General features: G+C 40.7%; 3 protein-coding genes across 12 annotated transcripts; 2 read left to right on the top strand and 1 right to left on the bottom strand.

Moving 5' to 3' along the window:
* Positions 1–359: 359 nt before the first annotated feature.
* Positions 360–5,656, top strand: LOC141779525 (cocaine- and amphetamine-regulated transcript protein-like). 5 transcript variants are annotated; one of them, XM_074654408.1, is made up of 5 exons: positions 360–480; positions 1,548–1,669; positions 3,952–4,022; positions 5,115–5,183; positions 5,278–5,656. In XM_074654408.1, the coding sequence occupies exons 2-5, from the start codon at positions 1,600–1,602 to the stop codon at positions 5,383–5,385; spliced, it is 318 nt and encodes a 105-aa protein (XP_074510509.1). In that variant the 5' UTR covers positions 360–480; positions 1,548–1,599; the 3' UTR covers positions 5,386–5,656. The 5 variants fall into 5 exon arrangements, with proteins under 5 accessions (XP_074510509.1, XP_074510508.1, XP_074510511.1 ...); XM_074654407.1 differs by having other exon boundaries at positions 361–480; positions 5,100–5,183; XM_074654410.1 differs by having other exon boundaries at positions 361–480; positions 3,817–4,022; positions 5,100–5,183.
* A 118-nt stretch (positions 5,657–5,774) lies between these two features.
* On the bottom strand, positions 5,775–12,016 carry LOC141779524 (uncharacterized). 4 transcript variants are annotated; one of them, XM_074654404.1, is made up of 6 exons: positions 11,772–12,016; positions 9,923–10,080; positions 9,564–9,708; positions 9,159–9,327; positions 8,944–9,015; positions 5,775–6,376 (listed from the first exon to the last, which is right to left on the bottom strand). In XM_074654404.1, the coding sequence occupies exons 2-6, from the start codon at positions 10,009–10,011 to the stop codon at positions 6,159–6,161; spliced, it is 693 nt and encodes a 230-aa protein (XP_074510505.1). In that variant the 5' UTR covers positions 10,012–10,080; positions 11,772–12,016; the 3' UTR covers positions 5,775–6,158. The 4 variants fall into 4 exon arrangements, with proteins under 4 accessions (XP_074510505.1, XP_074510506.1, XP_074510504.1 ...); XM_074654405.1 differs by lacking the exon at positions 11,772–12,016 and adding an exon at positions 11,349–11,487; XM_074654403.1 differs by lacking the exon at positions 11,772–12,016 and adding an exon at positions 11,213–11,354.
* LOC141779513 (mothers against decapentaplegic homolog 4-like) lies at positions 10,125–26,250 on the top strand. 3 transcript variants are annotated; one of them, XM_074654387.1, is made up of 12 exons: positions 10,125–10,560; positions 15,566–15,821; positions 17,216–17,464; positions 20,342–20,516; positions 20,609–20,737; positions 21,898–22,140; positions 22,456–22,569; positions 22,676–22,729; positions 23,229–23,412; positions 23,535–23,703; positions 23,989–24,127; positions 24,874–26,250. In XM_074654387.1, the coding sequence occupies exons 3-12, from the start codon at positions 17,222–17,224 to the stop codon at positions 25,077–25,079; spliced, it is 1,656 nt and encodes a 551-aa protein (XP_074510488.1). In that variant the 5' UTR covers positions 10,125–10,560; positions 15,566–15,821; positions 17,216–17,221; the 3' UTR covers positions 25,080–26,250. The 3 variants fall into 3 exon arrangements, with proteins under 3 accessions (XP_074510488.1, XP_074510486.1, XP_074510487.1); XM_074654386.1 differs by lacking the exons at positions 10,125–10,560; positions 15,566–15,821 and having other exon boundaries at positions 17,326–17,464; positions 19,857–20,516; XM_074654385.1 differs by lacking the exons at positions 10,125–10,560; positions 15,566–15,821 and having other exon boundaries at positions 17,321–20,516.
* Positions 26,251–26,860: the final 610 nt, after the last annotated feature.

Genomic DNA, 26,860 nt, shown 5'->3' with positions numbered 1-26,860 from the left:
TTATTATTGCTATTATAATTATTATTATCATTGCCGTTATTATTATTTTTATTTTATTATTGCTGTTGTTAATATTATTATTTTATTCATATGGCTGTTATTATTATTATTATTGCTATTATTATTATTATTATTATTATTATTATTGCTATTATTATTATTATTATTATTATTATTATTATTATTATTATTATTGCTATTATTATTATTAATATTATTATTATTATTATTATTATTATGACTGAAGGAGACTCAGATGTTCTGTCATGTAGCAGCTGAGCAGTCAGAGATATCCAGCTGACCGTAGCTTCAGTGAGGTGGACATGATGGAGGACTTGATGGATCCTCCATGTTGGATCATCTCTGATAGTGAAGGAGGTCACATGATCACACCTGAGGCAGGAAGTAGCCGCCCCCTCTCAGGTGTGATCATGTGACCTTAATTAGAGGATTCCTGCCTTTGTTCTGCAGCCATGATGGGTGAGTTCATCTCTGTTTCATACTGGATTTACTTTTATTATCACATAAGGTTTCAGTTATTAATGTTAATAATGTAGATCTGTCTGAGCAGAGATTAAACGTCACGCTGGAAAACATTTCTAAAGGAAATAACCTGCTCTGCCTCATCTATGGCCCTCTGTCAACACACTCTGCTCAACATCATTTTAACATGTAGCCTACATAAAGTACATATAAATATATACATATATACATATACATATGGGGTTTCATGTTGTCAGCAGTGTTTTATTTCCCCTCTGGGTCAAATGTTCAGTGTTTGTGTCTCTGGATCATTATGTTATGTAGCTGACAGCCTGCACTATGGAGGACGGAACCTGCCAAAATCAATCAATAAATATGACTCGATAAATAAATAAATAAATATGTCATAAAATGTAGTAAAAATAATATTAAAAATAAATGTAGCCATTAATTAATTGATAAAATGAGACATAAATTGATATTTCTGTTTTGATTTGCTTCTTTATTTATTTATCTTTGTATTAATTCCCTTATTTATTTACTCTTCTGTTTACTTTTTACCCTTTTATTTATGTTTTTATCTTTTATTGATAAGAATTTAAAAGTATTTATTTATTTTTGCATTTATTTTTATTTATTGATCTATTTTTGTATTTATGTTTTATTTATTTATCCTTTTTGCATTTATTTTCTGTTTATTTATTTTTGCATTCATTTTTTTGTTTTATATTTATTTTTAAATGTATGTATTCATTATTTATGTATTTATTTATTTATTCATTTATTTATGCACAATTTCCCCTTTGCATTTCACCCCTTATTTAATTCCCCAAACTTACTTATTTCTATATTCATTTCTTTTTACATTTCTTAATACATTTCTTTTTAAATGTCTTTATTTAAAAATTAATACAAATTCAACACATCAAAAAATGAAACGGAAAATTTAACAGAAGAGTAAATAAATAAGGGAATTAATTCAAAGATAAATAAATAAAGTAGCAAATTAAAACCAATATCAATATCAAGACTGTTATGGTAAGTAGCCCCTCTGTATTTTCCAGGAGAGTCCTGGGACGGTTTCAAGGACTCCAGCTGGTCCTGGAGCCTCAGAGGATGAAGATGACTCCATGTTGCCTCTGGCGCCACCTGCAGGACAAACTGTACAGGTGTAGCTCTGCTGCAGGTCAGTCTATTATTTCATTATTTTGTATCAGTATTTATTTATTCATCATTTTTTTGATTAATTATTTTACCGTATTTATTATAATTATTTATTTATTTATTCTTTTGTTTGATTATTTTACAGTATTTTATTTATTTATTTATTGTTCTTGTTTATTTTTAAAGTATTTAATTATTTATTTATTTAGTTTATTATTCTTTTGTTTAATTATTTTACAGAATTTTTATAATTATTTATTCATTTATTTATTATCCTTTTGTTTCATTATTTTACAGTATTTTATTTATTTATTTATTGTTCTTGTTTATTTTTAAAGTATTTAATTATTTATTTATTTAGTTTATTATGCTTTTGTTTCATTATTTTACAGTATTTATTGATTTGTTTTTATTTTTATTTATGATTTTGTAATTATTTATATTGCTTTATTTTTATGATATTATTATTTATATGATATATAATTTCTTTTATTTGACTTATTGGTTTTAAACTAAAACAGTTAATATAAACTAAACATGTGAATTAAAATTATTCTTTCTGAACTAAAACACAACATTTTAAATATATATATATAAACTGGAAAAACAAAGTTTGGAAACTTGTGTTTGGTGGATTATTTCTCTGTTGTTACAATGCTAATTGGCATTGTATTTTACATCGTTGGAAAGCCTGTTTATTTACCTTCGCAATGATGTCCAACTTGTAAGGATCATGCATTTGTGGGATGAGCAGCACAGCTGATTATGTGGGGAGCGACCAAGAAAAATTTGCCAAAATGCTCCGTCAATGGTAAACAGTGTATTCTCCTGTTGGTGTTGACTCTTGTTTTGAGTTGTTTGGTGGATTGGATGATTGAACTCTATCAGTAACAAGGAACAAACAACACATATTGGCTATTTTACACTTTATTCATTTAATACACCGTCAGGAGTCTCAGTAGCGGCGGAAGATCCATACGCAGCCACAACAGCCTGGCACCTCCTCCTCATGCTGGTCACCAACCTGGTCACACGTTGCTGTGGGATGGTGTTCCATTCCTCATCCAGGATTCGTTGCAGGTCAGCCAACGAGGTTGTGTTGGTCACTCTAACACGTACAGCACTCCCAAGCTGATCCTACAAGTGTTGAATTGGGTTGAGGTCTGGACTCTTGGCAGGCCGTTCCATTCTCTCTACTCCCACATTGTGGAGGTAGTCTGTGATAACCCTGGCTCTGTGGGGGCGAGCGTTGTCGTCTTGGAGGATGAAGTTAGGTCCCAGATTGTGGAGATATGGGATCGCCATTGGCTACAGAATCTCATCCTGATATCTCACTGCATTGAGATGGCCTTCAATGATGACAAGCCTTGTTTTGCCAGTGAGGGAGATGCCTCCCCACACCATGACACTGCCCGGACCAAAAGCTGTTACTCCATCAGTGCATCAATCAGCATAGCGTTCTCCACGTCGTCTCCATACTTTGACCCTGCCATCCAACTTTCGCAGACAGAACCTGGACTCATCACTGAACATGACATTCCCCCACATGTTCAGGTTTCATTGTCTGTGTTGTCGACACCAGCACAAACGGGCCTGACGGTGAAGGGCAGTCATTGCAGGCTTCCTGGTAGCCTTATGAGAATACACTGTTTACCATTGGCAGAGCATTTTGGCAAATTTTTCTTGGGCGCTACCCACATAATCAGCTGTGTTGCTCATCCCACAAATGCATGATCCTTACAAGTTGGACATCATTGCGAAGGTAAATAAACAGGCTTTCCAACGATGTAAAATACAATGACCATTAGCATTGTAACAGCAGAGAAATAATCCTCCAAACACAAGTTTCCGAACTTTGTTTTTCCAGTATATATATACATATATATAAATAAAATAATATCGCACATAAAATAATTAAACAATAAAAAGTATTAAAAAAAATATTGAAAAAGTTAGACAACAGCTATCACTGAAACCATATAATGAGAACCCAAATAAAGCGTGGAGGAGAACAGTTTAAATGGTACTACAGCTTGTTGATTCTCCTCTCATTGAAGTGAAGCAGTCAGACTGAAATGAGTCCAATCTCATTAAACTGACATGTTTTCACTCATGATGGTGCGTTCAGTTGCATAACGAGCAGCAGGTTAATCTGAGCGCCGTCAGCAGAGACTAAGACCTGCTGATCTCCAACAACAACGCATCACTCCTTCTTCTTCTTCTTCTCCTGGAGTCGTCCTCTGACCCTCAGCAGCAGGATGAACAGACCAGCCTCCATCTTCATCCTCCTCTTCCTCCTCCTAGTGTCCTCAGGTGTGACAGGAAGTCTATGGATGCATGAAACAGAAGGACAGTCAGAGAACAGCAGAGAGCTGGTGAGTCACTCTTTAATATGTTTAGTTAGGAAATATAGAAGACAGTAATATCATGTTTATGTTTACTGTTTCACTACAATACCCAGAGTTCACTGCTGCATTCTGCTGTACCGTGATGCTGAAACCTGCAGCTAGCTGCAGGCCAGTACTCTGATCATTTACTGCAGTAAAAGTTTGAATACTAACGTGTAGAAGTACTCTGTTACAAGTTAAGTCCTGCATTCAAAATGGTAATAATATTTTATATTATTCTAATTATTGATGCATTAATGTGTTCATCGCTTTAATGTTGCAGCTAGTAAAGGTGGAGCTACTTGTAATTATTTTAGGAATATTTTTCGCATGTTTTACTATATTTTGTCTGGTGTTTTTCGTGTATTTTACTAATTTTTATGGATATTTTATTGATTTTTTTTAGGATATTTTACTATGTTTTATGGATATTTTACTGATTTTTTTAGGATATTTTACTAATTTTTCGCATAGTTAACATATTTTTTTCTGATAATTGATTGTTTTTCTGATATATAACTTATATTTTGCTGATATCTTACTAATATCTTTGAGATATGTTACTAATATTTTAAGGATTTTGTACTAATGTTTTTTGTATATTTCATAAAAAATTGTTTTAGGATATTTAACTATTTTTTGGGGGATATTTTACTAATATTTTAGGACATTATATTTGTTCATCACTTTAATGTTGCAGCTGGTAAAGGTGGAGCTACTTTAAATTTTTTTAATTTTTTCGAATATTTTACAAATTTGTCTGATAATTGATTATTTTTCTGATATATATACAACCTATATTTTGCTGATATCTTACTAATATTTTTTGAGATAATTTAAGGATATTTTACTAATATTGTTTTGAATATTTTACTATTTTTTGGACATTTTATTTGTTCATCACTTTAATGTGGCAGATGGTAAAGGTGGAGCTACTTTTAATTACAGTAGTAAACAGTAAAATAACTTAACTAAGTTTAATTAACTGTAAATTTACCATTTATAATTGATGGTTATTATAAAGTGATACCAGATCATGTTAATTATACTCTGTCTGTCTGTCAGTTGCTCGCCCTTCAGAACGTTCTGGAGAAACTTCAGAACAGGAAGTTGTCGACGTTGGACAGGAGACGGAGCCGCCTGCCGACCGTGAGACAAATATCACAGTATTACTGTAGTATTGAATGTACTGTAGAACTGTAGTGGTACTCGTCTGACCCGTCTGTCCGTCTGTGTGTCTCAGTGTGACGTCACGGCGTCCTGCTCGGTGAAAAGAGGTCGTCACTTCGGTCAGCTGTGTGACTGTCAGCCGGGCTCCAGGTGTCACTTCTTCTTCCTCAGGTGTTTGTGACCTTCATCATCCTCCCTGTCTTTACGCCTCCATGATTGATCCTACATCTCCCAGAATGCACCTGGAGTGTCTTTCATTAGAGCCTCACACCTCCAATTTGTAACACAGATGCTAGACCTGTGCAGTCTGTGAGCATGTGACATCACAGTGACGTCACTGTGACGTCATCAGATGTAAACTTTGAGCCTTTTTATGACTGTTGTGAGTGTAAGCCCTGCGTTCTGTCTGCAGGTTCATCTTCTGTTTTCTAATAAAATCACTTGAATTTAAACTCTGGAGGTGGAGCTACTTTTAATGACATCAGCATTTATTATTAAATAATTAAATCAAAATAAAGCCATAGTAGAGAGAGAACTTGAATCAGAACACCTGAAGTAGACAGCAGCGACTCAGCAGGTAACATCTTTATTAAAATATATTGTTTTAAATTCTGCCAACTGAAGTGGAGCCTCAGTAACATAATCAGACCTACAAGTTCCAACACAGAGAGAGGTCAGTTAAGTACACACGGCCCAACAGAAACAAGTGAACAAATCAAACAGAAGCTTCCATCCAGGTAAAACTCTGACTAACTGATAAACACTGAATGCAACACAACCACTTCCTGCTTCAACACACCTGTGACTCACCTGAGAGACACACCGATCAAATCCATTGATCATCAAACTAAACATTCATCAACATTCATCGGGCTGCTTCATCAAATAAAGTCACTTAATCAAACTGGTAGAAAAAATGAGCTGACCCCCCCCCCCCCCCCCACTCCCTCCCCATCATTCCCAGTGAGTCTCCCCGGCCATCGCCATGTACTCGTCCAGCTGAGCGTCCAGGCAGCTCTTGGACGCTGACATGTAGTCGTCCAGCTCTTTGTCCAATCGGCTCCTGGACATGGACATGTACTCGTCCAGCTGTGCGTCCAGCTGCTTCTTGGTTGGTACGTGTTCCTTACTCCTGTAGGCGGTGGCCCCGCCCCTCTGCAGGTGTGTCCGTCCTGCAGGAGAAACAGGTGATCTGACTGTTAAGACTGTTATGAGAAACGTTCGCAGTAGCACCATTCTGTTAGCTGACTCAATTAATGGCAACATTTATTTTTTATATTATTCTTGCTACATTTGGTGACAATTATTATTTGAGTCATTTGCTTATTTATTTTTATTTGTATTTATTGTATTAGAAATATCAATTTATGTCACATTTTATCAGTTAAATAATCACTGCATTAATTTATAATATTTTTGCTACATTTATAATAACATTTATTTATCGAGTAATTTATTTATTTATGTATTTATTATTTTGGCAGGTTCCGTCCTCCATACAGCGGTAACGTCTTATATTCAATCAAATCTGTAGTTATCTGACGTCAGACGAAGCAGCCTGTCAGTGTGCTGTGATGTGAGCACCTCCTACAGGCTGCACAGTTCATTACAATCACAATACTGAGATTCCTCTTAGATTGCTCTGTTTCTACAGTCTCAACATGGCAAGTTTAAATATATAGATCTGATCCTGTTGAACAGACTGACAGACTAGACCAAACTCTGTATAGAAACCACAGACTGTCTATGGTAGAAACAACAACGTCGCTGCCGTATTTATGCCTAGATGACTTTATGTTGAGTGTTGATGGAGCAGCTGCATGGCCTGGCACTGATCCATCCAAACTCCATTCAGAAAACAAGCATTTTAAAAGTTGTTTGCTTGTCATCTTGGTAACAGACCTGACAAAGCATGAATTCAGACGTTTTACTAATCAGCATCATTATGTAGTTATTTCAGCATCATTTTGATCTGTTTATTGATATAAAATCACAGCACAATCTGTTTATTTTGGGTTCATACCGCAGTAGCGATGTGTGGCTGCTAGATAGTCAGTGCAATGACATTGTATGTGAATACAGCTCGCCGCCGGGTGATGTTATGAACCCAGACACGACGGCGTTTGGTTTTCTGACATATCTGGGACTTCACCAACATGTACAAAGAAGCAACAGTGGTTATTTCTTCCATGGTTGATGGAGGAGATGGAGGAAAGAAAAAGTTGTTGGTATCTATGGAGACAAGCTCCTTCTCCTCTCTGAAGCATCTAGAGCAGTGGTCTCAAACTCAATTTACCTGGGGGCCGCTGGAGGCAGAGTCTGGGTGAGGCTGGGCCGCATCAGGTATTCCACAAAAAAAGCTTTGTTAAAAAAAAAAAAATCTTCTCAAACGTCATTATTAACAGTTCTTTAACTTGAATGGGTTCTTCTGAACATGAACGGTTCTTCTGAACATGAACTGTCCTGAACATGAATGGAACATTGATGAACATGAACGGTTCTTCTGAACATGGCCTCTATTGCGTCTCCCACTTTTCCTGAAATTGTCTGTGCTCGTCACCAACCTTTCTCTTCACTGCAGGCTTTGAAAAAGACATGATTGGGGCTGTGTGACAATATATATATTCATTCCACTTGGTGTCACTCTGCAATAAAGTTGTGCCTGCTGTGTTTGTGTTGCTCTGCAATTACACCACCAAACCGCTAGTTGGCGGCGGCGTCTCTATGAGTTTCCTTCTTCTTCTTGTACTACAAACAGAAACTGAGCGGAGTTGGAGCTAATAACTGTTGAACCACAGAACTTTTACTGACATTACTGGAACGCCGAAAAGAGAAAATATATCTGAGTGGATTTGTGTGAACAAACATTGAAAAGATCGAGGCAGAGAGAAGTTGAACTTTCTGTGGTTGTCCGGGGTCCTGGCCGCTCAGCATCGCTGAGAGACTGGACCAATCACAGCTGTTGCGGTCTGCGTCGCCACGACGTGTAGTTACATTTCTGGAGAGGTGCACGTCAGGCTACGGCGTCGATTCAACGCAGAAGTATAAATCAAGCTTTAATCAAGCTTATGCGATGTTACACGGGCGCCGCCATAGTTGTTGTGAAATGTTTCTCTGCTTGCATCAAGCCCGGCCGATTGCCCGTCCCCGGGAGCCATATACCCCACTGTGATTGGTAGGTTCGTTCAGCTCGGGCTCGCGCAACAAAGGGACCTTCCACGGCAAACTGCCATTCACATAAAACTCGCGGGCCGAGGGCGCCTGGTTAGCTCAGTTGGTAAAGCGGGCGCCCATGTAACAAGGCTTGGTCCTGACCGCGGCGGCCCGGGTTCGAATCCGGCCTGTGGCCCTTTCCGCATCCACTCTCTCTCTCCCCCCTTTCCAAGACTCTATCCACTGTCCTGTCAATAAAAATGAAAAAATGCCCCCAAAAAAAAAACTTTATAAAAAAAAAATAAAAAAAATTTGCGGGCCGCACTAACATTAAACTTTCATATCAAGGTGGGGGCCACAAAATATCGTCTTGCGGGCCGCAATTGGCCCGCGGGCCGCGAGTTTGAGACCCCTGATCTAGAGCAAAAGAACACAAACGATACCGGCAGTCCAACTCGCACGAGTATAGAGAGGCGGAAATTCACTTCACTCTTGTTGTGAACACAGCTGAACCTGGAACTACAGGTACAGGTCTGAGAAGGGAGTGTGTTCACTGCTCAGTGTGAGTTTGTGTTGAAAAACTGACCTGTAGTCAGTTTCTGAATGTTTCTCGTCCTAAGGAGACGCTGACCGAGTCGACTGTGAAGGTTACCTTGTCCTGCACAGGAAGCACACACAGGTACAGGTACAGCTACAGGTACAGGTCTAGCTACAGGTACAGGTCTAGATTGATCTGATTGTAAGATTCATGGTCTCAGCGCCGGTTGGAGCAGGACAGAGAGACCACCACCAGGTACTCACCCCTGTAGGTGGGGGTGGAGCTGCGTCTCCGTCTGTACTTGTTCATAAAGCTCCAGAAGCCTCGAGGTCTGGAGGCCGGGAGGCGGCGAGTCCCCCGCTGCCAGCCGAGTCGAGTCCAGACGCTCCCTCTCCTCAGATGCTGCCTCACCCCCACAGACGAGTCACGGGTCTGGACCGGGACGGAGATCAGAGGTCAACCAGGTATGTTTAGGAGGGTCAACCAGGTATGTTTAGGAGGGTCAACCAGGAACGTTTAGGAGCGTCAACCAGGAATGTTTAGGAGGGTTAAGGTTGGGCTACTTACAACCTGTCACACTATTTCTTGTCACAGCACACACCGCTCTGACATCACCACGAGACAGAAGTGACCTGTCGTTCTCATTGGTCTACAGCTCTGTGACTCACCTGCAGGTGGAGCAGCGATGACCTCCCTCTCCTCACCAGCAGCACCACCTTCGGGGCGCCATGCCTCCTCCTCTGATGCAGCAGGACAGGGTCAAAGGTCCTCATCCTGGACCGGGTCAGCTGGTCCGCCACCACCTGAGAGAAGCTTCAACATGACACACAGAGTTACAGGTTATAATGTAATAATATCTGTATGTCTTTGGATGAACTGAAGGATATTATAATGAGTTATAATGATCCATGGCAAAGAAAAAATACTTCTCATAGATCTAAGAGACATTACGGGATATAAAATTAAATCAAATCTTATTGGATTTATATAAATTACTACACAGATGTGACCAAATTGTGTGTCTCACCGCTCATGGAGAGAAACTGCTGAGGTGCTTCTCAGGTAAAACCTGCCTGGTTTTGATGAATCCATCAGCTTCCTGTTTCCCTCATTCATCCTTCTGAAAGTCACTCAACGTTGATGATTGGAGAAACACAGCTCAGCCAAATCCTGTTCACCTGCGAGCTAATTAACAAACATACGCCCCGTTAATTATCGAGAGGACAAACACGAGGGACTCCGTTGAACCCAGTTGGAATAACAGACACACAAACACAATCAGCAGCTATTTAAATAAGCAGCAAGCTTCAAATAACAGGCCGAATTAGAGAGAAGACCACAACGATTCACGGGTCTTAAACTTTGGTGTATTTAGTGTTTTAATTTCGCCGATTAACTATGAAACATTACGTTTCACCAATTTGTAAAGGGGATTCTCCACACACAGATTCGTCGACATGCTCTGTCCGTACAACAGCGGCACGGTTTGAGTTTCCAGCTAACATTAACTTAAATACTTTACAGGATAGCGACATTTCTTTAGTTTAAGTTATAACTGTTAATGAAGGAAAGCTGTAACTACAAATGTGAGGGACAGAGTTTATCTTTAACCTTTAAGTTAATTTACTACGAAGCGGACACACCTGTTAATTACCTCAGTCTCAGGTGAGGTCGACTGGCCGCAATGCTAATCTGATAACTGTCATAAGATAGGATGAGATATTCCTTTATTAGTCCCGCAGTGGGGACATGTGCAGTGTACAGCAGCAGGGGATAGTGCAAAAAACAAGATGCATCAGCTAACACAGTAAAAAAAAGAGCTAAACAAAGTGTCACAATATATGAACCATTTAAATAGAAGGAAGTATAAAAATAGGAGCAGTATATACAGTATTGACAAAAAACAGACTATTAACAAAAATGCACAAGTGTAAAATGATATTGCACAGTGAGAATGAATGAATGAATGAATGAAATTCCACCTGAAGATATCAGGTTATGTCAATGTTTGTAATGCTAATCAGCTAGCTGACTAACTGGTTGTAATGCTAATCAGCTAGCTCACTAACTGTTTGTAATGCTAATCAGCTAGCTCACTAACTGTTTGTAATGCTAATCGTCTTGTTACCTTTCAGTCTTCCCGACTAGTTAGTTAGTTAATGTTACCTCACAAATATTGTCAAGCCTGCATCATTTAGCTTCCGCAGATAAACTTGATAAACTCTTCAGGGGTCTCGTTAATGAACTCTGAAGTTTAAGCGCTAATGAAGCTAGTTAGCTTAGCAACATCTCTACAGTAGCATCACCGGTCGCTCACCGGTCAGCGTGTCTCCGGTTTGTGCGGCTCCGACTTCAACAACAGTTCAGACTAAAGCTTTAAAGTGAAAAAGAAAATGTTTTTGAGGTCACTGTTATAGCTGTTATAGTTACAGCTAACAGCAGCTAACGGTCACCTTCAGTTTGAGCTTCTCTAGTCTTAATGCAGCTTTTTGTCCAAACTGGCAACATGTCAGTCCAGGTTGGTTTATTATCTATATTTGAGTGTAAACACTGGAGCTGTGTTCATAATACTGCAATTAAATACATATTACAGTACTTTCATCAGTTGTGATACCCGATATATACACATCTTAACATTTTAATGTCATTGCTGGTGGATCTAATTTTAACTTCATGCAGTTTGGTAGTTTAACCTTAAAGGGACTGTTTGTAAGAATAAGAAATGCTTGTTTACAGCAACACCTGTGGCCGTTAAGTCAACAAAAGTCAGCGCCGGGCTCCTGCTTGTGCTCGCTCTAAATAGACATGAACGAGCATCGCTCAACACAGTGAGGCGACACACGTCAGCTAAAACACAATATCACTCTATATTTCACCTGCTTGGCAGTAATGTTAGCTGACCAGACGAAGGTCTCTCCATGAATCACTGCTGATCCTAGTGTTGGCTTTTCCTGCGTCAGCCTCCCGACCGCGGCCGGAGGAAACAGGGAAGACACCGGCACTCGGTCGGAGACGATAATGTTTCTCGCTGCGGAGCCCCGTCACTTCACAAGACACGGGAAACCTCTGTTGGTCTGGAGGAGCTGCAGCATTTATTTCTGCACAATCGTCCTCTGTACATTCACTAGATATTCTCAGAGCTACGAAGTCTCCTGCAGTGTGTAGTGTGCACGCATAAACTTGAGGTGGAGCAAGCTAAGTGAAGGCAGGCAGACGAGCAGAGCACAGCAGAGACTGCGGCCCTGGAGACCAAAGCTACGGTCTCCCCCGCGTACTACGACCGCAGCCAACACTGTTTAACAGACGACTTCACTAGATATAACTTTGCGGTTTTGGTGCTTACGTTTAGTTTGTGTTGGAGTCTGAGTCTGAACAGCATAGCCACACGCGAGCGCGCATATGCGAGCGACCCGAGTGATTTATACCTGTAAGAAGTTACAAACAGTTCCTTTAAATATATGTTTTAATCTGCAAATTAACAGAAACTATTTGAAGTAAAGCGCGAAGGTTTCCTGTGAATCTATATCAGAATCAGAAATACTTTATTGCATTACAGTTGTTCTTGTATAAACATAAAAAAAATTTAAGAAAATAGAAATAAAGGAGTATGAAACATGTAAATGAAATAGATAGATAGATAGATAGGTGTACTTTATTGATCCCAAATTGGGAAATGCACAGGAGCAGTACATTAAATGTACATGTCAACACTAGAGAAATATATCCATAGAATACAAAATATAAAGAATATTGGAATTCATTATAAATATACCAGACTACTACAATTATAAACATAGAATAACCTACTATATACATTGTGTCAAAGTTACAATGTTTTGTTCTTAAATAAAAAATAACTGAGGTAGTAAATGTTCAAATGTAGATGTGCAAAATACAACACGTGCAAGAATATTACAGGACTGTACTACAGGAAATGATGTACGTAATGCTACAATATAAAAAAAATATATGTAAAGAAATATAAGTACTAAAATCAAAAATAAGAAAATGAGAATATCAACAATATGAAATATAAAAAAATTATTGGCATTAAGACGTGCAAAATGTAGCAGCAAAAAAAAAAGTAAATACAAAATGCTGAGAAGTTGGATTATTAAGTGTATTTAATATAAATGCCAGAATGGTTTAAATAAGAAATGAATAAGAATGATGAAGATGAATGTACAGTATTAATTACTTAATGATTATATTCATGAAAAGTAACCATCAAATTTAAAAGCTGTAATGTTGTTTTGTGCTGTTAATAAAAACATGCAGGTTAGTGGATAAAACCTGTAAAAAGTAAAAGACAGACATTATAATAATAATATAATAATAATAATTATTATATTATTATATTATTGATATATTAATAATAATAATTATTGTTATTATTATTAGTAGTAGTAATAATAATAATAATAATAATAATAATAATAATACTTTTATAATTATTAATTACATGATGTCTTTATATTTTCTGTGCGTTTATTTAGTATTATTTATTATTTATTGATTGGTTTATAAGTACCAGCAGGTCTCTCTCTCTACCACTAAATGGCGCCACAGTCTGTCTGTCGGACGACCTGTCAATCAGCACAGAGGAGAGCAGCGATTGGCTGTCTCTCTCCCACCAACAGAAGACACGCCCACAAACAAACTTAGTGATAGGAGGTTACAAACATTCAAAATAAAAGCTCAACTTGACCGGAAGTTTAAAGGTTATTGATTTGTTGGTTGTGACAGTTTGGAAACAGCAGTTTAATAACAAAACAATTACCCAAGCAGAATAATGTATATCATATTATTGTATTATAATAATTGATGCATTATAGTGTTATAGGTGTAGAAATACTCTGTTAGAAGTTAAAGTCCTGCATTCAAAATGTTAATAATGTATTATATTATTCTAATTATTGATGCATTAATGTGTTCATCACTTTAATGTTGCAGCTGGAGCAACTTGTAATTATTTTGAATATTCTTTTGCATATTTTACAAAGTTTTGTCTGATAATCGATTCATGTTTTTCTGATATATAACTTATATTTAGCTGATATCTTACTTATATTTTTGAGATATTCTTACTAATAATTTAAGGATATGTTACTATTGTAATTTGTATATTTTACTAATATCTTTTTAAGGATATTTTACTATTTATGAATATTGTATTATTTTTTTAGGATATTTTACTTCTTTTTTTTTAGCATATTTTACTCATTTTTGTCTGATCATTGATTGTTTTTCTGATAAACAACTTCTATTTTTTTTAGATATTATTAATTTATAATATTTAATAGTATTTTAAGGATATTGTATTTAGGTTTTTCGTTTATTTTATTAATTTTGTTTAGGATATTTTACTAATTTTGTTTAGGGTATTTGACTATTTTTGGGATATTTTACTAATATTTTGGGACATTTTATTTGTTCATCTGCTGGTAGTTTAATCTATAATGATAATATTTTTATTTAAGAAAAAGAACATTATTCACAGATATTTAACATAGAGCATTTTCACTTCCTCCACCCCCTGCCTAGACAAAATAACGTACAATAACATATCTACAAAGGAAATTACGGTTAAAAATGAAAGGGACTGTTTGTAAGAATCAGAAATCCTTGTTAACAGCGACACCTGTGGCCGTTAAGTCAACAAAAGTCAGCGTCGGGCTCGCGCTTGTGCTCGCTCTAAATAGACATGAACGAGCATCGCTCAAAACAGAGAGGCGACTCACGTCAGCCAAAAACCACATTATCATTCTATATTTCAGCTGCTTGGCAGTAATGTTAGCTGACCAGATGAAGGTCTCTCCATGAATCACTGCTGATCCTAGTGTTGGCTTTGCTGCTTCAGCCTCCCGACCGCAGCCGGAGGGAACAGGGGAGACACCGGAGTTTTGGTCAGAGACGATAACGTTTCTCGCTGCGGAGCCCCGTCACTTCACAAGACACGGGAAACCTCTGTTGGTCTGGAGGAGCTGCAGCAGTTATTTCTGCACAAACGTCCACTGTACATTTACTAGATATTCTCAGAGCTAAACTAACTCTTCTGCAGTGTGGAGTGAGCGCGCATGAACGCAAGATGGAGCGAGCTGAGTGAAGGCAAGCAGGCAGAGGAGCAGAGGAGCAGAGATTCCGGCCCTGGAGACCAAAGCTACGGTCTCCCCCGCGTACTACGACCGCAGCCAACACTGTTTAACCGACGGGCTTCACTAGATATAACTTTAACTGTAATATGCGAGCGCGCATGGGACACCGACCCGGATAATTTATACCTGTAAGAAGTTACAAACAGTCCCTTTAAGTAGTAAGATAAAAATATATATATATGTATATATATATATACATATATATATATTTTTTTTAGTTTAATCTATAATAATATATCATCATTTATTATATTTTGTTTTAATATCTGTAAAGTAACTAAAGCTGTCAGATAAATGTAGTGGAATAAAAGTACAATATTTGCCTCCAAAAGGAGAAGTAGAAGTACAGGGTAGCAGAAAATGGAAGTACTAGCCTACAAGTACCTTAAAATTGTACTTAAGTACAGTACTTGAGTAAATGTACTTAGTTACATTCCACCACTGGTGTTCAGTGTGTCAGAAAATGTGTTTAAGCGGCATATAACATAATAACAGTGATTCTTCTTCCTCTGCAGTCTGACATGCAGCTGGATGAAGCTGCTCTTATTTTTATGGAGTCGCCTGACTTCCTGTTATGTCTGGCTGTCTGGTTAGCATGACACAGACCCCCCCCCCCCACCCCCCCATCCGTGCTGACTCTCATGAGTCTGCAGACAGACTCCAGTCTGGACCAGGCGGAGGACACACGGACCGACAGACAGAGACACACAGACAGCCGGTCTAACCGACGCAGCCAGCGGATCACAGCCGAGCGGAGAGAGCCGAGTCCCGGTGAGTGGAGCTGACAGAGCCCGCTGAGGGCTCACTGTGTCCGGATACTTTTTATATCTGACAACTGTTGATGCGCCTGTCTGTCTGTCTGTCTGTCTGCCTGCCTGCCTGTCTGTCTGCCTGTCTGCCTGCCTGTCTGCCTGTCTGCCTGCCTGTCTGCCTGTCTGCCTGCCTGCCACTCAAACACTGTCTTCACTGATTATCAGCTGCAGTGATCATTACATCATTAATCAATTAGTCAATCAACCACAAAATCAATCAATGAATCTGAATGATGGCCAGACTAATTAAGCAGTTTGATGACATCACTGACAACTAAATATGGATATCTGACATCATCTTATTGAATATAATTTACTGAATCCAATCAAATCAATGGATTAATCAGTAATGAAAGGATCAGTGAGAACATGTGGAGGTTAGACAGTGATGATGCAACACGGTGAAAATGAAAACAGGCCTGATGCAGATGGAGAGCTCAGTTCATTTCTTTATATTGATCACTGATCGGTAGAATCTGATCAGATCAATAAGATCAAGATTTGTTCCTGTTTTGGTGCATTTTTACAGAAGAGATGCAGCAAAAACCTCATGTGTTCCTCTGTACTACTTTACTATTACTCTACTATATTACTGTATTATTGTACTGTATCACTGTATTACTGCACTATTACTGTAGTTAATGGTGCCACTGGTACTGAAACAGTATTTATGTACTTAGTTAAAGTAGTGATTGCTGAGGCTCAGGGAACATGGGGGGAGCTACAGGGGCATTTTTTATTGCAAGGGATCGCCTCACATCCCAGCATTGGGCGATGGCGACAGCCAAAAACCAAGATGGTGATGGTCAAAAAACAATATGGCGACGGACAAATCACCAAGATTGCGATGAACAAAAAGCAAGATGGTGACGGCTGTAAACCTAGATGGCAACAGACAAAACACCAAGTTTGCGACGGACAAATCACCAAGATGGCGACGAACAAAAAGCAAGATGGTGGCGGCTGAAAACCAAGATGAGACGGCCAGAAACCAAGATGCGACAGACAAAACACCAAGATGGAGACGGCTGAAAACAAAGTTGGCGACGGCCAAAATGTCGAACTCGAGGCTTCAAAACGGCAGACCACAAACCATTGGGTGACGTCACCGTGACCACTTCATCTACTTCTTCTATACAGTCTAACTAAACATTATTGTCATTATTGATTAATCAATCAATTATTTTCTTGATGACTAGATTAAACATTCAGTTTATTAACACAGAAGAAGAAAATCAGCAAATATTGACTTTTGGGAATTTGGAAGAAGTGATCTTTTTGTCATTTTTGCTTAAAACATGACGTAAACAATGACTGGATTATTTAAATTAATGCAGATACATTTCTTGTCAGGTGATCATGTCGGTGCTCGGCCCCGCCCCCAGCAGTGCCGACGCCTGCCTCAGCATCGTCCACAGCCTGATGTGCCACCGGCAGGGAGCCGAGAACGAGGGCTTCGCCAAGCGGGCGATCGAGAGTCTGGTGAAGAAGCTGAAGGAGAAGAAGGACGAGCTGGACTCGCTCATCACCGCCGTCACCACCAACGGCGTCCATCCCAGCAAGTGTGTCACCATCCAGAGGACGCTGGACGGACGGCTGCAGGTAGGAGACGAGCTACGTCACATCAAACTACAGCTAAAGGTTTGATTTCTGCTTTTCACGTGATGAATATGTGAAGATATGCGTGATGCAGCTGAAAAATTAACATTCACATTTTCTATTAATCTATTTGAGCTCCATCTGGTTACATCAAGCACCAGAGAGTCCTTTAGATAACTAACTAACCCCCCTAACCCTAGTCAATCACAAGGAAATTAATCACCTAGTCAAACATTTTCTGGTTCCAGCTTCTCAAATGTCTCAGACCTTTGGATCTTAATTAGACATGTTACCAAGGTCCGCCTTTTGCAATGCAGTTTCGGGATGTTTTGGAGGTGCACCGTCCACCAGCACCGGCCGCTCTCGCCTTAGCTCCTGCACCGACACCACACCAGGCTGCACTGAGTTTCATTTATTTCTCTAACAGGACTTTTCTCTGGTTTCCTTCCGGGCTGAAAGTTTTGGTCCCCGTCGTCCGGACCTGTTAGAGGTCTGCAAACCTCTGGCATTGGCTGCTTTTTGTTAATTTATCTCCAGCAGGAGGAGACGTTAAAGAAGAGAGCGAGTCAGAGAGGCAGTCAGTGTGTTGTGTTGATTCTGTCGGTGGGATTTCGTGTAATTCACTGCTATGATTTCACCCGTTCACCACACACACATATGTCATTGTGAAAATAAACACACCAAACTAAGGTGGAGGAGAGCAACAACCTTAACCAATAATTCAATTATTTGTCAAAAAAAATGTTTGGCAAACAGTGTGGCTAATGAACTTAGTCAGGAAATGACTCAAATAAATATTAAGTAACATAGAAATGCCAAAATACACTGGAGGGGGCTTAAATAGTCCAGTTTTATGAAAACACCATGTTTACAGCGGTGAATACTTCTTTAAGTTTCTCTGGAAGAAGCCTTTGACATCCAGACCCTGATCCAGGACCTGCAGCATCTTTTCAGTGTGCAGATGGTCACTTTAAGAACCCTGTAAACAACTGTAGAACCCTGAAAACTCCAGACATCCCACAGCCCCCTGAAGAACCTTTGGATCCTCATCATGAACCAGTGGAGTCTGTTAATGGATCAAAGGAACCTTCTGAAGAACCTTCAAACACCCAAACAGAGAACTGATATGAGAGTGTCAGTGAGCAGAGAGAAGAGGAGGAGGAGGAGGAAGGGCAGGCTGGCTTGTTTTGTCTGAAACACAGGAAAGGGGCCGGGTTAACTTAAGCCAGACAGTGTGTGTGTGTGTGTGTGTGTGTGTGTGTGTGTGTGTGTGTGTGTGTGTGTGCGTGTGTGCGTGTGCGTGTGTGTGTGTAGACAGACGGGAATGTGTACACGTCTAGAGTTTGTTCTTGGATCTCACCACAGAGTTTTTACACTGTAAAAAGTTCTCAGTAACTACTAACTGGTTTCAGACCAGTGATTTACTAAATCAGCTAGTAAACAACAGAGATGTAAGTACATTTACTCAAGTACTGCACCTACAAATTTGAGGTACTTGTACTTTACTTTACTCTTTTCATTCTGATTTCTACTCCACTACATTTATCTGACGGCTTTAGTTACTTTACAGATTCATACTTTTACACAAAACATATGAAGAGTTTATGAAATCTGATGTTAAGTTATAAATGAAACTCCCCAAAAACAACAACGGACAAAAACCAAGATGGCGACGGCTAAAAACAGAGATGGCAACGGCCAAAAACCAAGACGGCGACGGCTAAAGACCAAGATGGTGACGGCTAAAGACCAAGATGGTGACGGCCAGAAACCAAGATGGTGATGTCCAAAAACCAAGATGACGACGGCACCCTGGGAGTCTTAGTTGTCCTTCAGTTTTTTCCTGTAGCTTTTTATCAAAGAACAAAAAGTTTTGTCTCCCCACTGATTTGTTTTGTTTCTGATGGTAAGAGTGTTAAAGCTGAGTGACTCGTTAAGACGGATGTTCTTTTACAGTGTGTTTTCAGAGTCTGTGCGTGTGTGTGCGTATGTGCGTGTGTGTGCGTGTATGCGTGCGTGTATGCGTGCGTGTGTGTGTTTTGTCTGCAGACTCTTATCCCTGCCCTTCACCTGTGCACACAGAACACACTCTGCTCTGATAGGCTGAAAACACCTGTACATGTTATTATCCAATGAGGTGACACTATTTCACCTGTTTAATAATCAACTTCATTTTCACCTGATTTCATTTGAATTGTCTCTTTATGTGTTAAATCTGTCTGGTTATCATCTCATTGTTTATTCTCCGATCACTAATCAATCAGAACCTTTAACGTCTGGATCAATCACTTTCTGTTCAGCTGAAACAACTCCAACAGAAAAAGAACAAGTTTAAAATAAACAGAAAGATGATTTTCTTGCAGTGTGTTGAGGTCTGGCTGTCTCACACACACAGAAAGAGACAGACAGATGTGAGGTCAGACATGATGTCATGGTCGTGGTTTGGCGTGACGGGTTAACTGCATCACCTGGTACGCACACATACACACACACACACACACACACACACACTGTTTCCATGGTAACCTCTGCTCACCATGACTCAGTTTGTTCTCACAGAATTTATTTAAATGTCCATGAAGGATGTTTTCTGTCTGTTTGTCTGTCTCTCACCTGTTTGTCTCTCACCTGTCTATCTCTCACCTGTCTGTCTGTCTGTCTGCCTGTCTCTCACCTGTCTATCTCTCACCTGTCTGTCTGTCTGTCTCTCACCTGTCTGTCTGTCTCTCACCTGCCTATCTCTCTGTCTGTCTGTCTCTCACCTGTCTCTCACCTGTCTGTCTGTCTGTATGTCTGTCTGTCTGCCTGTCTCTCACCTGTCTGTCTGTCTGTCTGTCTGCCTCTCACCTGTCTGTCTCTCACCTGTCTGTCTGTCACCAGGTTGCGGGTAGGAAAGGTTTCCCTCATGTGATCTACGCCCGTCTGTGGCGTTGGCCCGACCTCCATAAGAACGAGCTGAAACATGTCAAGTTCTGTCAGTTTGCGTTCGACCTGAAGTACGACAGCGTGTGTGTGAACCCCTACCACTACGAGAGGGTGGCGTCCCCCGCAGCAGGTAAACACCCTGCTCATTAATATTCATGAGTACCCGACGCCCTCTACTGTTGATTGGTCACCATGTTGACTTCGCCCCCTGTCTTCCTTCAGGTCCTCAGTCTCTGATAAAGGAGGAGTACATGCAGGACTGTCTGCAGATTGACCTGCCCCCCCACACTGACCCCTACAGCCAGCCCCGCCCTGTCAGCATGTATCCAAGCATGCCTCTCTCTCCTCCAGGTCAGACTGTCAATCAAATCTATTTTATTTCATACAGCCCTCTTTCCTGTTAGTAACCATGATGAGGTGTTTAGTGGGCAGAGCGTTAAGTGGAGGCAGAATAATTCTCTGAACACGTTAGTTAACGCTGGCTTTTTTTAACAATAACTGAAGAAAATAGTAGTTTCTCTCAATATATGTTCTGTCACTCACTCTCCAGGATCACGAGTGTTAGTTGAGAAAGTTAACATTAACCAATGAGACCAGATTAGCCGACCCCTACACCGCTGGAGACTCCTTCAGGAGGAGTAAACGGCTGGCTAACGTTAGTTAACTAGCTAGATTGTCTGTCTCTGGAACTGGCTAGTTAGCTAGCTAGTTTGTCCGGAGACTGAAGAGCCAGCTAGCTAATGTCTGCTCTCCTCCCGGTGAAGTAGTCTCCTAGCGGCGAGGAGTGAGGCAGAGGGACCGTGACCCAGCGCTGTCCGCTGTTGGGCTCATTTTCTGTAGCATGGTGGAATTAGCAAGGTAGCTAGCTAACTAGCCAGTTGCTAAATGAGTAAAATTTAACAACTTAATGCTTCATCCACACACTCTTGTCACAGCGTAGGAAAGCACAGTGCTATCACCAGATGAGTGACAACTTTGTTCACCTCATTTTCTGTGTTTCATGACAGCATGGCGGAATTAGCAAGCTAAGCTAGCTAAGTAGCCAGCCGTCCGACCAGCGGGCTAAATTAAATAAATAAATAAATAAATTGAGGGCGTATAAATCTTTGGATGTCTATAGTTAACTATCCTTTAGTAAAGTCAGTCAAAAAGAGAGTCGTACAATATCGACGAAGCGTTTCAGAGAAGGAGAGAAAGGGTTGTTAATAGTTTAGTCTTCTGCTAACAGCAGCCAATGGCTCAGGGCTGTTGTTAGCAGAAGGCTAAATATTAACAACATTTACTCTCCATCTCTGAAACATTTGGTCGGACATTGTAGCTCGCTAGAGCCTCGAATCACAGTTTGTCATCTCAAATGTATGTGATATCTGGATTCTGGCACCCAACAATACAGCAAGATGACATTTTAGATGTGTAACTTTAGTCCACTGCTAGTGTTAGCCTCCAGGCTTTCCTTTGTTTAGCCTCCAGCTAACACTGTGATGTCATCATGACTGCTTTCTGTCCTGCAGGCAGCAGCTCCATGACGACTGCAGCTCTGTCAGCTGGTGGCTGCGGGAGAAACGGTGGAGGTGTCGGGGGTGTCGGAGGTATCAACAGCGAGGGCCCCGGCCTCCTTCAGATCGCCCAGCCTCAGAACCACGGGGGCCACGCCTCCCCACCTCACCAAAACCCCCCTCACATCCCTCAGCCTCCTCACCCTCACACCCCCACCTCCCCACACCAGCCCGACTACAGCAGCCCCCCCAAAACTGGTAGTGTACCTGCAAACACTTGTACATTACTGAAGTACACTTGAGATAAACTGAAGTACAGCTGGTGGGGTCAGCATCAAGAGTACCAGTACTACTAATGGTACTAAAGGGAGAAGTTACAATAGTAGTAGTCAAATGAATAGCATTAACAGCAGTAGTAGTAGCAGGAATAGTAGCATTAGCAGTAGTAGTAGCAGGAATAGTAGCGCTAGCACCAGAAGTAGTAGTAGTAGTAGTAGTAGTAGTAGTAGTAGTAGTACCACCACAGGAACAGTAGTGATATGAGACTGACCCATGTCCTGTGTGTCTCTGCAGCCACCTGGCCAGGTAATAGCCCCGCCCCCTACAGCCCTGCAGGACAGAGTGGGCGGAGCCACCAGCAGCCTCCATTACATCATAATCATCACCACGCCCCCAACACACACTTCTGTATGACATCATGGGAAATATCCAACTAACGTACTGCAATAGTAGTACTTTACTGTAGTACTGTGCAGTAGTACATCATACTGAGTCTACGTGTTTGTTCCTGCAGGGTCACAGCATCACAGTACTGCTCCGTATCCACAACCAGTGTCCAACCACCCAGGTACCAACTCTAATGTGTTTGGAAATGTCCTCATTTTCCAAAAATATTATCACCCCTCAAAAATGTCCTCACTTCCAAGAAATGTCCTCATTTTCATAAAATATCCTCAATTATAAAAAATGTCATAATTTTCCAAAAATGTCCTTACTTTCATAAAATGTTCCCACTTATAAAAAATTTCCTCATTTTCATAAAATATCCTCATTTTCCAAAAATGGCCTCACTTCCCAGAAATGTCCTCACTTCCCAGAAGTATCCTCACTTTCCAAAAATGTCCAAATTTTCCGAAATATCCTCATTTTCCAAAAATGTCCTCACTTTCATAAAATGTCCTCACTTTCCAGAAATGTCCTAATTTTTCAAAAATGTCCTCACTTTCCAGATATGTCCTCTCTTTTTACCTCCTCTCACTTTGTCTCTATGTCTCTGTTCAACTGTCTCACTTAATCCCTCCCTGTCTTGCTTTGTCTCTGTTGAACTGTCTAACTTTGTCTCTCAGGTCCGGAGTTCTGGTGCTCCATCTCGTACTTTGAGTTGGATGTTCAGGTCGGGGAGATGTTTAAGGTCCAGTCCAGCTGTCCTCTGGTGACGGTGGACGGTTATGTGGATCCTTCGGGAGGAGACCGTTTCTGTTTGGGACAGCTGAGTAACGTCCACCGCACCGCCGCCAGCCACCGAGCCAGGTGACCCCTCTGACCCCTCTGACCCGTCTGACCAGAAACAGTACTGGTGGTAGCAGGAGGAGGAGGTGTAATGTCAGCAGTCTGAAACAACCAGTTCTTCTTCTATGGTTGTTTTCCTGCAGACTCCACATCGGTCGGGGGGTCCAGCTGGAGTGTCGGGGGGAGGGGGACATCTGGATGCGTTGCCTAAGCGACCACTCGGTGTTCGTCCAGAGTTTGTACCTGGACCGTGAGGCAGGCCGAGCGCCGGGAGACGGAGTCCATAAGATCTACCCCGGAGCTTACATCAAGGTGAGTGTGTCGATATGCAGACGACTCTCTGCTGTTCTTCTCTGTGGATGACGGACATTACCAGAACCTCACGAGCCACATTACAACACTATCAGACTTATTCATTCCTACCAATAAATGTGTGTATTTATTTATGTATTTATTTTTGCATTTAACCCATTATTTATTTGCCCAAAATGTATTTACCTTGTGGTTAAAGGACGACCGCTCTACTGAGCTACAGCCGCCCTAACCTGTCTGTCTGTCTCTCACCTGTCTGTCTCTCACCTTTCTCTCTCTCTCCAGGTGTTTGACCTGAGGCAGTGTCACAGACAGATGCAGCAGCAAGCGGCAGCAGCTCAGGCAGCAGTGGCAACTCAGGCAGCGGCGGTTGTCGGTGCAATTCCCGGACCGAACAGCGTGGGGGGGATCGCCCCTGCAGTCAGTGAGTATCACCTGTCTGTCTCTCTGCTGTGTGTCAGTATGGAGGCTGCAGCAGCTCTGCCTGCTGGACACACCGGAGACATCTGAGTGTGATGTCAGAGAAACACACATGTAATCCAATCATAACATGCATACGTGACATTTTATTGTTGAAATACAACAATAATATTTGATCGTAATACTACAAATTGATCCTCATAATATCATGACTTTCTCTCATAAAATTATAACTTGTTTTGTAAAATAATGACTTTTTTAAATTAATTTTATTTTCCTAATAGTAGCCCCAATAATAATAATGGTTGTGGTTGTTGTTTTACTGCTGTGGTTGTGATTGTTGTAGTTGTTGCTGTAGTTGTGATTATTTTTTATGTTGTTGTAGTTGATGCTGTGGTTGTGATTGTTGTTGTTGTTGCTGCTGTGGTTGTGGTTGTTGTTGCTGTGGTTGTAGTTGTTGTTGCTATGGTTGTGGTTGTTGTTGTTGATGTTGTTGTTGTTGTTGTTGTGCGGTTGCTGTGGTTGTAGTGCTCGTTGTTGTTGCTGTGGTTGTTGCTATGGTTGTGGTTGTTGTTGTAATTGTGTGGTTGCTGTGGTTGTAGTGCTTGTTGTTTTTGTTGTTGGTGTGGTTGTTGCTATGGTTGTTGCTTTGGTTGTTGCTTTGGTTGTTGTTGTTGTTGTTGTTGTAGTTGTTCTTGCCTTTGTGTCTGAGGCAGCTGAGTGAAGGTGTGACTTCCTGTCTCCATCCAGGTGTGTGTTCGACGGCAGGTCTGGGCGTGGACGACCTGCGCAGGTTGTGCATTGTGCGTCTGAGCTTCGTTAAAGGTTGGGGGTGCGACTACCCGCGTCAGAGCATCAAGGACACCCCCTGCTGGATGGAAGTCCACCTGCACCGAGCGCTGCAGCTGCTCGACCAGGTGCTGCACACGCTGCCACCGCGAGAACACACACTCTGACACACTGCAGCAGGTGTGTGTGTGTATGTTTAATCTGTAGGCTGCAGGTGGGCGAGGTTTAGCACACAGGACAGCCAATCACAGCACAGGATTCATCCCCAGTTGAGAGACGAAGCTGTTTGGAAGACAGATGACGTACCTGACGCCACCTACCTGTCAGGAGTCATAAGCTCCGCCCACACGCCGCAGCTCATTGTTCTGTTCAGAAAGGCTTCAGACAATCAGCCAACCACAGCATCACATCCCTCCTGTCAGTCAAACGAGTTTCCATGGATACCAGCATCCAGTGTTGCACATTAAAGGGTCAGTTCACAGTTTCCTGTTTTTTAAAGATCAATCAATCAAAGATCAAAGTTGTTCAATTCCCCCCCCCCCCCCTCCCCCCAGCACCTGCAGTTTAGAGTTTGGCTTCTTTTATGAAAAATTGTGAATGTACATATATAAATTATGTTTCAACAAAAGTTATCACATGACCTATCTGATGATGTTGTATTTTTATAAAAAGTTTTACTGCATTTTCTTAAATTGATGTTAAAGTCAAATTATTGTTTTTGCCAAATGACATTAAGAGGAGAAACCAGCTCCACCAATCAGAGAGTCAGGCAGCCTGACGGGTGAAGACCGGGGCTGAGAACCATAGACATATATACATAGACATACAGTATATACATATATCTACATACATCTATGTATATATGTCTATGTATATACTGTATGTCTATGTCTGTCGCTGCCTAACGTGTTTAGCGATAGCCAAGATGATTGTGATTGGTTTAAAGATAACAGAATGATGATGTGACGATTCTTTAGTGCTGACGTCTGGCTATGTGAGAAGACGTTTTTACACCTGTAGCATTAAAATGTTTTTGTAGTTTGGGTGAACTGACCCTTTAACTGGAAAACGTAAGAAAAAACAAACTACCTGCCAAAAACCAGCTTATGACTTCCTGTTTGGTTCAGTCCTTTATTGGTTATTTATATTTATTGATTATCTACCAAAGATTCATTCCCTGCTCTTGATGACATCACTTCCTCTTTACTCAGATTATTTATTCAGTCATCTTTTTTTTTTTTAAATCACATTTTATATTTTAAAGGCTTTTATACTGAAAGGGTCTATAACTGTAACATCTGCTGTTTATTCAAAATAAAACTTTTCTGATAAAAAAAATCAACTGCTTCTTCTTTATTTTCCTTCTTGTGTCAGTGCTTTGCTCAAAGGCACTGTGGCCCTTCAACTTGAATATTATTTATCTACACAAAACAACTAGACACAAAAAAGATCATCTATAAAATCATTAAAGGGACTATTTGTAACTTTCAGAAATGCTTCTTAACAGCGACACCTGTGGCCGTGAAATCAACGAAAGTCAGCGTCGGGCTCGCGTTTGCTCGCTCTCAATATACCTGAACGAGCATCGCTCAAAACAGTGAGGCGACACACGTCAGCTAAAACCACAATATCACTCTATATTTCAGCTGCTTGGCAGTAATGTTAGCTGACCAGATGAAGGTCTCTCCATGAACATGATTTAGATCTGATCCTAGTGTTGGCTTTTCCTGCTTAAGTGCAGGCTGAAGCAGCGGCGCTCTGAAGCGTGTCTCCCTGCTCTCTCCTCCCGCAGCCGGAGAGCAGAGGAGACACCGGCACCCGGTCGGTAACGAGAGGGTAACGTTACTAGCTAAGGAGCTCCGCCACTTCACAAGACACGGAAAACCTCTGTTGGTCTGGAGGAGCTGCAGCATTTTTTTCTGCTCAAACGTCCACTGTACATTCACTA

This window comes from Sebastes fasciatus, chromosome 12, assembly GCF_043250625.1.
Source record: "Sebastes fasciatus isolate fSebFas1 chromosome 12, fSebFas1.pri, whole genome shotgun sequence".
Lineage (NCBI taxonomy): Eukaryota > Metazoa > Chordata > Actinopteri > Perciformes > Sebastidae > Sebastes > Sebastes fasciatus.
This window is presented reverse-complemented; position numbering and strand designations above follow the sequence as displayed.

What these genes read in the sequence shown, in the direction of transcription:
- LOC141779525 (XM_074654407.1), top strand. Translation starts at nt 1,600, where the DNA reads ATGAAGATGACTCCATGTTGCCTCTGGCGCCACCTGCAGGACAAACTG. An exon ending in CAGGTGTAGCTCTGCTGCAG is followed by an intron (nt 1,670 to 3,951) that starts GTCAGTCTATTA and finishes TCCTCCTCCTAG; the next exon opens with TGTCCTCAGGTGTGACAGGA. An exon ending in GACGGAGCCGCCTGCCGACC is followed by an intron (nt 5,184 to 5,277) that starts GTGAGACAAATA and finishes TGTGTGTCTCAG; the next exon opens with TGTGACGTCACGGCGTCCTG.
- LOC141779524 (XM_074654404.1), bottom strand. Translation starts at nt 10,011, where the DNA reads ATGAATGAGGGAAACAGGAAGCTGATGGATTCATCAAAACCAGGCAGG. An exon ending in CATCGCTGCTCCACCTGCAG is followed by an intron (nt 9,328 to 9,563) that starts GTGAGTCACAGA and finishes GTCCCGGTCCAG; the next exon opens with ACCCGTGACTCGTCTGTGGG. An exon ending in CATTCAGAAACTGACTACAG is followed by an intron (nt 6,377 to 8,943) that starts GTCAGTTTTTCA and finishes TTTCTCCTGCAG; the next exon opens with GACGGACACACCTGCAGAGG.
- LOC141779513 (XM_074654385.1), top strand. Translation starts at nt 20,045, where the DNA reads ATGTTTTCTGTCTGTTTGTCTGTCTCTCACCTGTTTGTCTCTCACCTG. An exon ending in CATGCCTCTCTCTCCTCCAG is followed by an intron (nt 20,738 to 21,897) that starts GTCAGACTGTCA and finishes TCTGTCCTGCAG; the next exon opens with GCAGCAGCTCCATGACGACT. An exon ending in GGGGATCGCCCCTGCAGTCA is followed by an intron (nt 24,128 to 24,873) that starts GTGAGTATCACC and finishes GTCTCCATCCAG; the next exon opens with GTGTGTGTTCGACGGCAGGT.